Genomic DNA, 15,790 nt, shown 5'->3' on the forward strand with positions numbered 1-15,790 from the left:
TATTGTATCTTGTTCTTTTACTATTCCTTGTCAAGATTGTTTTATTGTAAGGGTCTATCGGAAAGACGAAAACAACATCTCTACCTCACATTTGAGGTAGTGGTATGGACTGCGTACACTTACCCTCCCCAAACCCCACTTGGTGAGAATATACTGGGTATGTTGTTGTTGTTGTTGTTGCAGAAGATATCTTTGATGTTTTAGATTATGTATAGGAACAAGTGATAGATACACAAGCTGTAACTGTAACTCTTTTTGAAAGGGGACTACACATTAGTTGTAGTTTACCCATGGATATATAGACTAATATTATCATTCTCAAAAAAAAAAAAAAATTGAGATGTTATTATGGCTCAAATTGTTGCATTTGGAATTTGACTTAAAACATCTCATAAAAGTGTTGTCACAGAATTAAGAACATTCGTTTCCAAGCTAGAAGTAAACAAATTATATACAATTAGGAAAAGATGCTAATAAAATCTCAATGCTTTATGAATCAAAACACATAATATCATTGCCACTCCCCTGGCATATATATAGTAACTTTGCAAAGAAAGGAAATTTCCTAGGAGATAAAAGTTATTTCTTTTCATCAAATGATCACACTAAACATCTTTAAAATACCCCTGAAATGCCCCAAAAGCCATATCGACCAATTAAAACTTTTGATCCCTTTATTCCGTATAAATCCAAACCAAAAGAAAATGTAGCACCCAAAGGTAAAGTTTAGTGGTCAATGAAGTGGGTTGAGAACTGAAGTCTCAGGTTCAAACCTCAGCTGAGACAAAAAACACTAGGTGATTCTTTCTGTCCTAGCCTTGGTGGATAGAGTTACCTGATATTTCTTGCTGGTGGGAGGTGGCGAGTATCCCGTGGATTTAATCGAGGTGTGCGGAAGCTAGTTCAGACATCATGATTATTAAAAGAGAAACAATAGCCTAAATTTTAACTATCAAATGAAAAGATGTTCACCCAAGGGTGTGACCTAGTGGTTCAATGAAATTTGATTGAGCACCATGAGGTCTCAGGTTAAATTCTCAACAAGGACAAATACTAGGTGATTTCTTCCCTTGATGGGCAAAGTTACGTGGTACTTGTTGCTAGTGGGAGGTGGCAGGTATCCCGTAGAACTAGTCGAGATGCGCGCAAGCTAGCTCAGACACAACAGTTATAAAAAAATGAAAAGATGTTACAGAAAGATCAATTTAACTCCACTTTTTAATCAAAAGTACATAGTTTTATCATGCATTACATGTAACAATCTTTTTACCGGAGAAACTGATGGTGGTGCATCTTCACCACTATTACTTCGGCCACCACCATGAACTGATGTAGACACATTAATACATTATTATTTGTTTTTTGTTTAAGTGATGCAAGTGCCATACTTCCCAAAAAATTGTAAGGAAGAGGAAGAACCAGCGAGAAGGTAAACATCCTTTACGTGAAGAAAACATAGCAGCCTCACAATTCACAAGTTTTGTATTAGAGAACTGAAGAAAAAATTTATACGTGGATCATGGATGGAAATATTGGGACAGTCTTTTTTAAGTTTTAACCAGCGAAGGACAAACAGTTGAAATTAGATAGTAAAAAATGATTTTATTTTACCTTCAAAAATGCTTTTAAGTTTGAAAAGACAAAGGTTTGGCATTAGAGTTTTGAAATGTTGTCTTTCTCCTTATTATGGTGTTGCAATTATAGCTTAATCTTTGGAAATGTTAACATTGATTTTTGGAAGCGTATTATTACTGGTTCATATTTAGTAGCCTTAATTTCCAGAACGTTAGTATTTCTTTTTTGGAAACGTTGTGATGTTGTGTCATATTTATCAGCCTTGACATATTTATTTGACTATACTAAATGTAAGAAAAAACTCAAAAAATTGAGGAAAAAAGATAAATGAAATGTTGGTTTTTGGGATATGCCTTGGTTTTTGGTATATGCCACTTCACCATGTCCATGTCTCTTCTTAATATATAGGTGTGTATGTATATATATATATATATATGTATAAATGTACGTATACATAGATACATATATACATATATATATATATATATATGAGAGAGAGAAATTAGTTTTCTTAAATGGCGCATCAAGAAGATGCATATATGTTGAATTAAGTAACAAAAGTGTGCTCTCTCTAAAAGCTTAAGCTTTTAAATGAGATGGTCATACACTCAACATGGTATAAGAGCAGCCGGAGCTCCTAGGATTGAATCTCACCACCACCCATTATTAAAAAAAAATCCACGTGTTTGGGCCGTTAAAAAAAAAATCAAGTCCGCACGTGAGGGGGCGTGTTGAGAATATAATTAAATAATAAAAGTGTGCTCTCTCTCTAATAGCTTAAGTTTTTAGATGAGATGGTCAGTTTAAGCTTTTGGATGAGATGGTTACACACTTTATCAATATTGAACAAAATACATAGGGTGCAAAAAAGGAGGGTGACAGCTGCATTACAATGGACCTAAGCTAGCTGACAAAGTCCAAAAACATAAAGGAGGTACACCTAGCCTTTACAGAAGTGGTTTGGAGTTGATATTCCATCAAAGCATCTCCAGTTTTCTTCCCATCCAAACACACCAAAAAACAAGCGGGCAACATCTGCAAGATATTCCGAATGGATTTACCAACTTTCCAACAACTCCAACACTCATAAGCTTCTCAGATTTTCTGGGGCATGACCCAATAGAGTCCAAGAAATTGAGAAACATATTCCAGATATCTGTAGAGTGTAGCAACTGTGAACAGTTTTTATTTCCTTCTTCATAAAAAAAATTAATTCTTGGTTATATATTTAAAATATTATGCATCCATTTGTTTGTTTTCACTTTTCTACATTACGGGGCACAGTGAGAGTGGCCTCTATGGCAGAAAAGACGAGGGAAGCGAGACTGAGATGGTTTGGCATGTGAAGAGTAGGTGCATGTATACACTGCGTAAGAAGGTGTGAAAGGTTGGCTATAATAGAAGTTAGAAGGAATAGAGGTTTGTCAAAGAAAAACTAGGAAAGGTGATTAGACAGGAGATGGAACACCTTCAGCTTACTAAGAACATAACCCTAAATAGCAAGGCATCGAAGTTGAGGATTAAAATAGAAGGTTCGCAGGTAGCCGAGTGTATTATTGTGTATTATTATCTGTTGCTTCATTTGTGTCTTTTTCTTGTAACTGCGCTTCGAATCTTATTTTCTTTTGAGCCAAATATCTATCAGAAACAGCCTCTCTAGCCCCACAAAGGTAGGGATAAGGTTTGTGTAGATTCTACCCTCCTCCGACACCCCTTGTGGGTTGCACTATGTATGTTGTTGTTGTTGATACATTATGAAAAGACGAGAAACATTCTGTGTCTACACATTAAATTTCTTTCTTCATTCTTTTTGGAAAAATTAAGGAAAGAAGAGAAATGTTTGCCTTTCATGTTTAAATAACATGGGTGGGTATATACTGCAGATTTCCAATACTTAGCGGCTTGATCGAACCAAGCCTCTGCAATTTCAGAATCTCCCTGTTGAATGGCCTTAACTTTCTTTTAGACATGAATCACACCAGACGAGCATTTCCTCTAAAGCTTTTCTTCGTTGATTCTAACAGTAATTTCTCCTTTATTTTAATCGTTCAAACAGAATTTTTAAAAAACTAGAAAATAAACTGAAAAGCTTCTTTAGCCACTATTATGAACTTCAGCTAAATATACACGTCAGAATTATATGATCTGCAAGGTTATAACGGTCAACTAACAACTAATCCTTAACCATGACAGCAAGGAGGACACCAAGTGCCACCAGTATTCATGGATGCAATTGATCATGAAAGTTCAGGGCTCAATAGACTAACGCATCATGCTCCAGGTTGCCAACAACTTAGCAATCAACTTGTTCCACCAGAATCGAGCATAATGATATAAAGTCAATTCTGCAAATTTGCCCCCTAACTGGATTAATTTGGGCTTGCATATTATGAAATTTAAGAGAAGTTCGTCATGCAGCAAACTTCAAAGGTAAGCTATCAGAAAAGAACATATTACTAACATATGGTTGATGAAACCATGGCAGCATCTTTAAATTCACTGTATTGCCCATGAACTAACATGTGGAATACACTCCGCAAGGTAGGTTTTAAGTCAAAAGAAATTCAGAACACCATCTTGCAATGTACCCTCTCCACACCCGAGGGGAATAGAAATAAAAAAAAATGAAAAAAAAAATGTTGCAGTGAATTAGTATGTTAACTCCCAACTAACCTTCCATCAAAAACAAGACTTTTAACACAATAATAAAAAATAGAGGATAATAAATGCTTCTTTGAAAAATAGCATGAGATAAGGATAATCAAACAATAATAAACCTGCAGCCCGTCTTTATAAAATCCTTTAGTGTATTGGCCCTTTGTGTGCCTCTAGCACGGCTACCAAATGCCACACATAATGCTGTCAGTATAGCACTTTTCCCACCTAAACCAATCAAAAGCAGATACACGAACAACAAACTAGTTCATCTCAAGCCACATTAAGGAAAAGATAATAAAAGCAAACACCAACTTAGTCAATGATTCACACATACATAGTACTAAAGGTTTTGAAATTAACCAAAATAACTAAGTTATTTGGTCTCAAGTCATACTACTAAAAGCAGATAGAAGGATTCCCTCGGCTGTGATCTTAAAGTGTCATTCTAATCCAACTTACTGAGAGTGAACCATCTATCTGTAATTCCCGCTATACAAGTAGAGAAGACGAACAAGAGCACCTTTTCAATAAGTAATCCGCATACACACTAGGGGAATAAGAATTTGGGGAAGTTGTACTTGTAAGCACCAACAGACAAGTTCTACCACTTGTATTCCTGCTTTGCAAAGGAAACTAGTTCAAATTTTTACCAAGTCCACACTCAATAGCAGGGTATACCCACTAGCCTTAAATTCTGAAATATGATGAATCGAAAAAAGAAATCTTTATCAGTTCTACCTCATACATATAGTTCTACCTTATACATAAAAAGGGGCAGCCCGGTGCACTAAAGATCCCGCTATGCGCAGGGTCCGGGGAAGGGCTCTACCACAAGGGTGTATTGTGCGTAGCCTTACCTTGCATTTCTGTCAGAGGCTGTTTCCAAGGCTTAAACCCGTGACCTCCTGGTCACATGGCAGCAACTTTACCAGTTCTACCTTATACATATAGTTGATAAATTTTGAAAAGATATATTTATAAGCCCGCATGAATTCTCACAGAAGAATTTTATTTTTGGGTAAATTGCACTCTCACGGAGGACTAGTGGATGGCCAGAAGCAGATGCACAATTAAAGCTTTGAGTTCAGCCAGACCCAGTAACTTAAGCTCATACCATATATATGTGTTAAGAAACCTACTAAATATATAGTATTAAAGTTTGAACCCACTATCTCAGATGGTCAACCAGTTCAGTGGCAATCCGAACACATAAAATTTTAACTTCTACTTAAGTTGCACCCTCACAGAGGACTCGTAGGTGGGTCGGGGCAGATGCACAATTAAGGCTCAGAGTTCAAGTGTTCAACCAAAGCCAGTAATTTTAGCTCAAACCATATATATATGTGTCAAGAAACCTACTAAATATATAGCATTAAAGTTCCGATCCCAATAACTCAATTGATCAGCCAGTTCAATGGCATTCCATACCCATAAACTTCAATCGTACATAAGATGAATTCTCTGGTGGAAGAATTATTCAAAGTTGGAACAGGAAACCGAGAGCCCATTTGGGATTGCTGTTACAAAACTGTTTATTTGAGAAGCACTTTTATAAAATAGCTTTTCAAAAAGTGCTTTTGAAAAAATAGCAATTTGTGTCTGGTAAATTCATTTGAAAAGTGCTTTTGATAAACAGATTGTGTTTGGATAATTTTTTCCAAGAGTGCTTTTTTGAGACAAATGACCAAAAAAGACATGTATCAATAGACTTTTACTACTAAAATTAATTTATAGAGAAAATTTATTTTAAATAACTATTATAATATTTTTAATTAAAATTTTATTTTTATTTAATCAAAAAGTACGTACTCTAAAATTTTCAAAAAATGTATACATAAATACATTAAAAATATTAAATAATGATATATCACTTAAATAATTTAAATATCACTTTTCATGAATTATTTATTTAAAATTAAATATTCAAAAAAGAATTTACAAGTGCTGTCAAAATACAATCTTGTAACGTGATTCATTTGTCATTTGTTATCATTAATAATAAAAAATAATAAGTTATACATTCTTCTGTCATCATCATCAATAATATTTTCAAATCTATCTATATATAAAAACAGAAGCAAAAACGACACATGTCATCACCATAAAAAAACAACATTTTCCATTAAATTAATTAAAAATTAAAATTAAAACTTAGAAAAAAAAAACTATAAAAAAAAAAAAAAAACTACCACACGAAAAAAAGGGATAAACACACCACATAACCTAAATGACAGTTATTTTATATCTATGTCTCTATATTAAGGATAAAAAATACTTGAAAAAATTTAGTCATTATCCATTTTGAAAATTTATTTGAAATAAACAAATAAATTTGTCATTAATCATTATAAGAAACTGATGTTGAATTCATCCTTATTAATTTGAACTCTATTTTTTTCCATTTGAAAATTGCATTTGAATTGACGTAATCAGAATACTGATTGGTTGATATTTATTTCGTGCTGGATTTATTTCTCTTTTTAAAAATTGCATATCCTAATTTCATATATAAAATTAAAAGTATTAGAAACACGGTTACAATCTGATAAAATATTTGAGAAACAGTTGCAACAGTTTAGAACTTTCCCTAAATTTATGGCACATTCCATCACAAAATCAGTCCTCATTAACATATCCTTCTTTTTAAGAGCTCAACTACTCGATTATCTCAATTGCATTCTATATACCCATTCAATTAAATCAACAATTGTGATGCATTTGTCACTCAAAATATTGCTTTGTGCATGAAATTATGTTTCATTCAAGGAAGGGTTGTATGTTGGCTAAAGCGGAGATGAGATAGTTCCATCGAGGATCCTACAAGTAAGATGAATTGCTTTGTGCATGTAATTACCATTATTTTGTATATAAAATTATCATCACTATAACGTACTTTCATATATTTTTTGTCTATGTTTTGCATGTCGTTACTCATGACCTTCGTCTGCACTGGTGATAAGATGAATTGCTTTGTGCATGTAATTACTTCTGTATATAAAATTATCATCGCTATAACGTACTTTCATATCTTTTTTGTCTATGTTTTGCATGTCGTCACTCATGACCTTTGTCTGCATTGGTGATAAACTACTCTAACGTCTTCATATTTGGATAGAGCCAGCATATTGAAAAAAACATAATAAGAGTAACTTAGGGTGAATGATATTTATAGCCATTATGATTTGACTAGATGTATTCACTTAAATGAAACGAGGAGACCTGTTAATTTCTCTTCAAGTACCAGTTGGGAGTTGATGTTCGACTCACTATTATATTCATGTAGAGTTGCCTTTCAAATTACAAAAGGCCTCACCATTTATGTCTCCACCATGGTGTGATTAATATTTTCTCCTTCACCACCACTATAATTTATCTGCTTTATTATTTATATTATTAATCTCACTTTTAATGAACGTCTACATAGGATTATTTTTATGTCAACAATTCATTTCAAAAATTATCTCTCTTAATTTTTTTCCAGGTAAATTAACAACAACAAAAAAAAAAAAAAAAACTGAACTTTTTAAAGTGTATAAATTAAAGTGGTATAGGAAGGGCTACTTATAGTTTTGTATATGATATGAAATTTTAATTTTGATAGTTGTTAATTCGATAAAATTGTCATATCGACTTTGCTTAATATTTATAGGTCTCTTTATTCACTTTTTTGTAATACTAATTTGTCACAGGATTCAAAATGATATCTATATGCTAAGGATGGTTTCTTTTTAAGTCTATTCGTTAATGTTAGCATACACAGAATCCTCCAACAGCCATATATGCTAATAAATGTCCGAATGATTTCTTTTTAAATCTATTCGTTGATGGCTTAGTAGTTAGTATAATTCTTTATGATTATCTTAACACTTATTATTGAAGATAAATATTTTTTAAACTACTTCATTATTACTGTGCTTATCAACAATTCGTATTTACTCCACGAATTTTGATGGCGAAGTGTGTTAAATATTGACGTGAAGAATTGTTACACCATGGGAGGAAGAAATAATATAATGCTACATTACTGAGATATCGGTTGATGATCAAATTCTTTTATTTTGGTCCTATGTTGTAATTTTTATCTGTTTTGGTTATTGTTCATGTCTGTATAGTAAATACGACATATAAACTTTCCTTTCATTTTCCTTTTTAAAGAAAAGCATTACAAAATATTTTTCTTTAAAAAAAGATAGTTTAGGACACTAAAGCTATCGATAGACAAATGGTACGGGAAGGGTTGAACCACAAGGACTTATTATATGCAGTTTTACCGTGCAGTTCTGCAAGAAATTGTTTCCACAGTTTGAACTAATAGGCCGCATAGAGGCAATTTATCACAGAGTAATTCTTAATTTGTTCCCATCTGTCGTTTGAATTTTTAAAATTCATTTCAATTTGATAGATTTAATTTTATGTGCAATTTTGGTTACTATTTGTTATTATGAATTTAAGTTAATAATTCACTATTTTTATGCTATAAACTATTAGTAAAATATGTAATTAAGTAATAATTATTGATTAAAGTCTTTCTATTCATCAATATGATTGAACTTTATTTCTAATCATGTTAATTAATTTTATGAATTCATCAACAAACTCTAAATGTTATCATACGTAACACAAAATTTTACGGTAATTTAAAATTTTCAAAGCAAATAAAATTTAAAAGTTATTTGATGATTGTTCATATGTATTTATATTTGATAAATTATATGTCATTATGTACATTTTGCATCGAAAAATAAGATAATGATTATATTCTAATAAAATCAAAATGATTTAATTTTCAAACTATTAAAATTCTTTCATAACGTCCGCGCATCGCGAGGGGTACGTGTACTAGTTTATTTAAAGAAAATGAGTCAAAATAAACTAATAATATATAAATCATAAAATACAATACAAAATTATGATGTAAATATGAAGTATAAAATTTTAAAATCAAACTTATAAGAGATGTTAATTAATTAATAAGGGATACATACATACATATATGTATGTGTGTGTGAGAGAGAGAAAGTCATAAGGATATTTTTTTCATGAAAAAAATAATTTCCTGCTTCTGCTTTTTTTGAAAAAACAAAATTTTTGTTTCTTCCCAGAAGCAGAAAAAATGTTTCTGCTTCTTTTTAAAAGCACATTTGCAAGTTTACCAAACAGCTTTTTTTTTTCAAAAAATGTGATTTTTCCTCAAAATAAGTGCTTTTTGGGGAAAATAAGCAATCCCAAACAAGCACCAAATTTGTTTAGGATTTGGTATTTATATGTTGCTAGGTATTTCTATTGAGGAGAACTTATTTGAGTTTATGAATAAAATATTTTACTCCATTATCACTGCTCTCCCCTGACTCCACTTGTGGAATTGCACTGGCTATGCTATTGTTGTTCATAGGACTAGTGTGTGCGCAAGGGAAAATACACATTTAAGCACTCCCCAGACTCCACTTGTGGAATTACACTAGCTATGTTGTTGTTGTTCATAGGACTAGTGTGTGCGCAAGGGAAAATACACAATTACGCACTCAAAGGTGTGGTCTGGTGGTCGATGACGTGAATTGGGCACAATGAAGTCTCGGGTTCAAATCCCAGCAGAGACGAAAAAACACTGTGATTCTTTCCATTTGTCCTCCCTTTGGTGGACAGAGTTGACTAATATCTATTACTAGTGGGAGGTGACAAGTATTCCATGAATTTAGTTGAGGTGCACAAAAGATGACCGGAACACCACGGTTATCAAAAAAAAGGGCAAATACACAATTAACGCAATGGATTCAATCAAACCTAAATTTAGCTCAAACTCTATATATGTGTTGAGAAACCTACTAAATAACCAACTAACTCAAATCTACTATCTGTTGTTGATAAGAGGTAGCAGGTATCCCACGGATTTAGTTAGTTGAGGTGCAAACAAGTTGACCGAAACACCATGGTTATCCAAAAAAAGGAAAATACACAATTAAAGCTATGGATTCAATCAAACCCAAATTTAGCTCAAACTATATATATATGTGTTGAGAAACCTACTAAATAACTAACTAACTCAAGTATACTATCTATTATTGGTAAGAGGTAGCAAATATCCGATGGATTTAGTCAAGATGCGCGAAAGCTAGCTCGGACCCCACGTATCAAAAAAAGGGGGCAAAACACACAATTAAAGCTATGGGTTCAACCAAACCCAATAAATTTAGCTCAAACCCTATATGTGTGTTGAAAAAACTACTAAATATAACCAACTCAAACCTAATATTTGTTGCTAGTGGGAGGTAGCACGTATCACGTAGATTTAGTCGAGGCGTGTAAAAGCTGACCCGGACACCACAATTATAAAAAAAAGGCAAATACACAATTAAAGCTATTACCAAACCCAATAAATTTAGTTCAAACTCCATATATTATGTTGAAAAACCTAATAAATAACCAACTAAGTCAAACCTAATATCTTTTGCTAGTGGGAGATCACAGGTACCCCGTGAATTTAGTCGAGGAGCACAAAGTTGGATCAGACACCACAGTTATCAAAAAAAGGGCAAATACACAATTAAAGCTATGAGTTCAACCAAACGCAATAATTTAGCTCAAATCCTGTATATGTGTTGAGAATATAACCAACTAACTCAAACCTAATATCTATTGTTGGTGGGTGGTTGCAGGTATCCCGTGGATTCAATTGAGGTACGTGAAAGCTGACCCCAAACAGTTATCAAAAAAGGGGCAAATACACATTAAAATTATGGGTTCAACCAAACCCAATAAATTTAGCTCAAACCATATCTATTGTGTTGACAAACCTACCAAATAACCAACTCAAACCTAATATTTGTTGCTTGTGCGAGGTAGCATGTATCACGTGGATTTAGTCAAGGTACACCAAAGTTGGCCAGACAGCACGATTATCCAAAAAAAAAGGCAAATACACAATAAATTTAGCTCAACCCTATATGTGTGTTGAAAAACCTACTAAATAACCAACTAACTCAAACCTAATATCTAATTCTGATGGGAGGTATTAGGTATCCTACGAATTTAGTCGAGGTGCACAAAAGCTAAAAGTTGGCCAGACACCACGTTATCATAAAACAAAAAAGGCAAATACACAATAAATTTAGCTCAAACTCCATATGTGTGTTGCAAACCCTACTAAATAACCAACTAACTCAAACTTAATATCTATTTATGGCGGGAGGTAGTAGGTATCCCGCAATTTAGCCGAGGTGCGCGAAAGCTAAAAGCTGGCCCACACACCACGTTATCAAAAAAACAAAAAAGGCAAATACACAATGAATTTAGCTCACTCTATATATATGGGGAACACCTACTAAATAAACAACTAACTCAAATGATCAACGATTTCATTAGCATTACGAAACTCATAAACTTAAAATCATGAATCATCCACTACTACGATAACTCGAATACAAAGAGAGGACAAAGAACTTACTTCCGTTTTGCCCAGTGATGAAATTAACCCAATCGCCGAAATCGATCTCGAGATTACTGTGACACATGAAATTCTCCAATCGAATTTTCGAAATTATACCAGCTTGTATACTCTTCGGCCTCTCTGAAGGAACCCTAGACGCCGCCATTTTCTTCTATTACACTGCCGGTTCACTCGATAATTGAATGTATATAGCAATTGAACCGACGGCAAACAAGTAGAAACTGTACAGTGTGTCTATATCTCGAAAAGCGTGAAGAAGGACTAGGGTATATATATAAGGAACATATGGCGGGAAAGGTGTGTTTGGATGGAACTAATCAGTATGAGCTAAAGGGTGATAATCGGGTCGGGCTGACCTGGAATTGGACCAAACTAAATTACACCCGACTCCTTAGGGGTCGTTTGGTAGGGTTTACAGTGCAAAATATGATATATTTGTGAGTAATGTTTCCATTAGTAATGCAAGTATTAATTGTGCTGAGAATATTTCTTATGCAGTATTTACTTTAATGTGTTAAAATGACGGACATTGTATATTTTTAAATATAAAAATTATTTACAATAATATCTTCCATAAATATAATGAAAATGGTGTGAAAAGATTTTGAGGAGCTATTGTGTCTTTATCCATGTTAATGCATGCATTTAACTTTTAAGTCTCTTGTGTTGCTAAAATCAAGGATTTCTCATGTATTAGTTATGCATAGCATAATACACAATAGTGTGTATGACTAATGCATTAGTTTATACATAGGTTGAAAAATTTTGTCAAACAAGATACTAATAATACACAAAGTCAATGCATGTATTATTTTTTCTAATGAATCCTATCAAGTGACCCCTTAAAGTATGTGGTGGTCTTGAATTTTTGTATCTCAAAATGTATGCTATTTGAATTTTTGTTTCTAAAGTACGTGGTATTGTATTTTTGTCCAAGTATTAGCATTTGCCTATAAGGCAGAACTTGTAGTAGTCGTTTAGATATGGGATAAATTCAAAGTTAATACATGAATAACTTGGTTATTCATGTATTAATTTTATACAATGTTTAGTTTGCAAATGGGGTAAAAGTCATTCGTGCATTAATTTTATACATGTTTGTTTAGCAAGTTTCAAAATGTTGTATAAAAGTTATTCATGTATTAATTTTATACGATGTTTGATTGTGTTTTACACAATGTTTGGATGGTGGTTTAACATAGTATGGTGTGGTATGGTTAATAAGAGAACCATGTTTGTATTAATTGTTTCTTAAAATGTATGGTATGGTATAGTTTAATTTCATGGTTTGGTAACCATGAAAAATCCTCACTTTATATAACCACCGATTTGGTGGCATCCCATGATTTTTTTTATTTTTTGCAGTTATACTCTTACTTAAATTACATAATGCTATTTTACTCTTTACCTTATATCATCACTCCCCATCCCCGACCCCCAACACTATTAGGCCCTCAACCCCCTCCTCAAAAAATATATTATTATCACTGGCAGATGATTGATGTGAAGGAGATGAAAATTCAAATCAACGAATATCAAAATTGCTTGAAGATCTGAAGGTCGAAGGAATCTCTCAACAGAAAAATATAGTAGGAGTGTTGATCGAGAAGTTACCTGACTCGTGGAATGACTACAAAAATAGCTTAAAACCTAAGCAAAAAAATTTTAGTGTAGAAGAGGTAGTGACTCGTATTTTAATTGAAGACACCAATCAAAAAGAGTTATTTAAAGCAAAAAAGCTAGCACTTAAGGCAAACTTAGCGTAAGGCCAAAACAACAACAACAAAAGATATGATAATAAGTCTCAAGGTTATAAGCCTAATAATGCCAATTTTAAGAAATGCAAAAAAAGAATAAGAAATGACAAAAAAATAGTTACCCTCCTAAAACTAACTTAGCTGAAGGGGATGATATTATTGTAGCTATCATAAAGTAAATATTGCAGCTCATAAAAAAAATGGATGATAGACTCTAGGGCTACTCGGCACATCTTTGCGAATCGAGAAGCATTTTCCTTCTATTCAGCAGTCACGGCAGCTAAGACGGCGGCTTTTGAGAGCTTGTATGCAGGGTTACAGGAGAAAGGAGGGGAGAAAAAGTTGTTTAGACTCGCTAAGGCTAGGGAGAGGAAGGGTCGTGACCTCGATCAGGTGAGGTGCATTAAGGGGGAGGACGGTAGAGTGTTGGTGGAGGACGGCCACATTAAGAAGAGATGGCAGTCGTATTTTCATAGGCTCTTGAATGACGAAGGGGATAGAGCTATTGTGTTAGGGGAGCTGGAGCACTCAGAGGAGTGTCGGGATTTTAGCTATTGCAGACGTTTTAAGGTAGAAGAGGTTAGATAGGCTGTCCGCGGGATGCGAAGGGGTAGGGCGACGGGGCCGGATGAGATACGGGTGGAGTTTTGGAAGTTCGTTGGAGAGGCTGGTGTAAGGTGGTTGACTGGATTGTTTAATGAAATCTTCAGGATGGCAAAGATGCCCGAGGCGTGGAGGTGGAGTACCATGGTCCCTCTCTATAAGAATAAGGGGGACATTCAGAGTTGCAATAACTATAGGGGGATTAAGTTATTGAGTCACTCTATGAAGATCTGGGAGAGAGTAGTCGAGGTGAGGCTGAGACAGATAATGTCTATTTCGGAAAACCAGTTCGGATTTATGCCTGGCCGCTCGATGACGGAGGCAATCCACCTGGTGCGGAGGTTGGTGGAGCAGTATAGGGAGAGGAAGAAGGATCTTCACATGGTGTTTATCGACCTGGAGAAGGCATACGACAAAGTCCCTAGGGAGGTGCTTTGGAGATGCTTGGAGGTGAGTGGAGTACCGCTGGCATATACCAGAGTAATTAAGGATATGTATGATGGAGCGAAAACCCAGGTGAGGACGGCGGAAGGGGACTCAGAGCATTTCACTGTCCTGACAAGATTGCATCAGGGATCTACTCTTAGTCCCTTTTTATTTGCATTGGTGATGGATATGTTGACGCGACGCATTCAAGGGGAGGTGCCGTGGTGTATGCTTTTTGCAGACGATGTAGTTCTGATAGATGAGACTCGAGGGGGTGTGAATGATAAATTAGAGGTGTGGAGGCAAACTCTTAAGTCTAAAGGGTTCAGGGTGAGCAGAAGCAAGACAGAGTATGTGGAATGCAAGTTTAATGACGTGAGGCGGGAGAATGAGGTGGTAGTGAAGCTGGAAGCACAGGAAGTATGTAAGAGGGATAAGTTCAAGTATCTTGGATCCGTGATCCAGAGTGACGGTGAGATTAACGAGGATGTCTCGCACCGTATTGGGGCAGGATGGATGAAGTGGAAACTCGCGTCGGGGGTGCTGTGTGATAAGAAGGTGCCGCCCAAGCTTAAAGGCAAATTCTACAGGGTGGTAGTCCGTCCGGCCTTATTGTATGGAGCGGAGTGTTGGCCAGTTAAGAACTCCCACATTCAAAAAATAAAGGTGGCAGAAATACGGATGTTGCGCTGGATGTGTGGACTGACTAGAGGGGATAGAGTTCAGAATGAGACTATCCGGGAGAAGGTTGGTGTGACTTCAGTGGAGTGCAAGATGCGGGAAGCACGATTGAGATGGTTCGGACACGTGAAGAGGAGGGGCATGGATGCCCCAGTCCGTAGGTGTGAGAGGCTAGCGTTGGATGGTTTTAGGCGGGGTAGGGGTAGGCCGAAGAAGTACTGGGGTGAGGTGATTAGGCGGGACATGGAACAGTTACAGCTCACCGAGGACATGACCCTAGATAGGAAGGTCTGGAGGGCGCGAATTTCGGCAGAGGATTAGGGCCGGTTTGGGTCGCTAGTGTAGGGAATTACTTGGTGGGGGTTTTATTCCTGTTATGATTCTGTGTTCCGTGTTCCATGTTTTATTACGAATCTGTGTGCTTTCCTCTGTTTTCCTCTGTTTTATATTACTTATGGGTGCCGTATTTATGTTATGTAATCTGCTTCTGTGCTTTACTATGTGTTTGTGTGGTATCTCGTGCCTTGAGCTGGGGGTCTATCGAAAACAGCCTTTCTACTTCATCAGAGGTAGAGGTATGGACTGCGTACATCTTACCCCCCCTCAGACCCCACTAGGTGGGAATACACTGGGTTTGTTGTTGTTG

General features: G+C 35.1%; 1 protein-coding gene across 1 annotated transcript in view; it reads right to left on the reverse strand.

Moving 5' to 3' along the window:
• LOC107871069 (structural maintenance of chromosomes protein 6B) overlaps positions 1 to 12,043 on the reverse strand; it is a gene marked incomplete in the record, with an annotated part of 59,070 nt that extends 47,027 nt beyond the window's left edge. The window contains 2 exon segments of the mRNA XM_047413312.1: positions 4,353 to 4,458; positions 11,675 to 12,043. Coding sequence (XP_047269268.1) covers positions 4,353 to 4,458; positions 11,675 to 11,822 — 254 coding nt within the window.
• Between the last annotated feature and the right edge of the window lie 3,747 nt (positions 12,044 to 15,790).

The sequence above is a fragment of the Capsicum annuum genome, chromosome 5 (assembly GCF_002878395.1).
Source record: "Capsicum annuum cultivar UCD-10X-F1 chromosome 5, UCD10Xv1.1, whole genome shotgun sequence".
Lineage (NCBI taxonomy): Eukaryota > Viridiplantae > Streptophyta > Magnoliopsida > Solanales > Solanaceae > Capsicum > Capsicum annuum.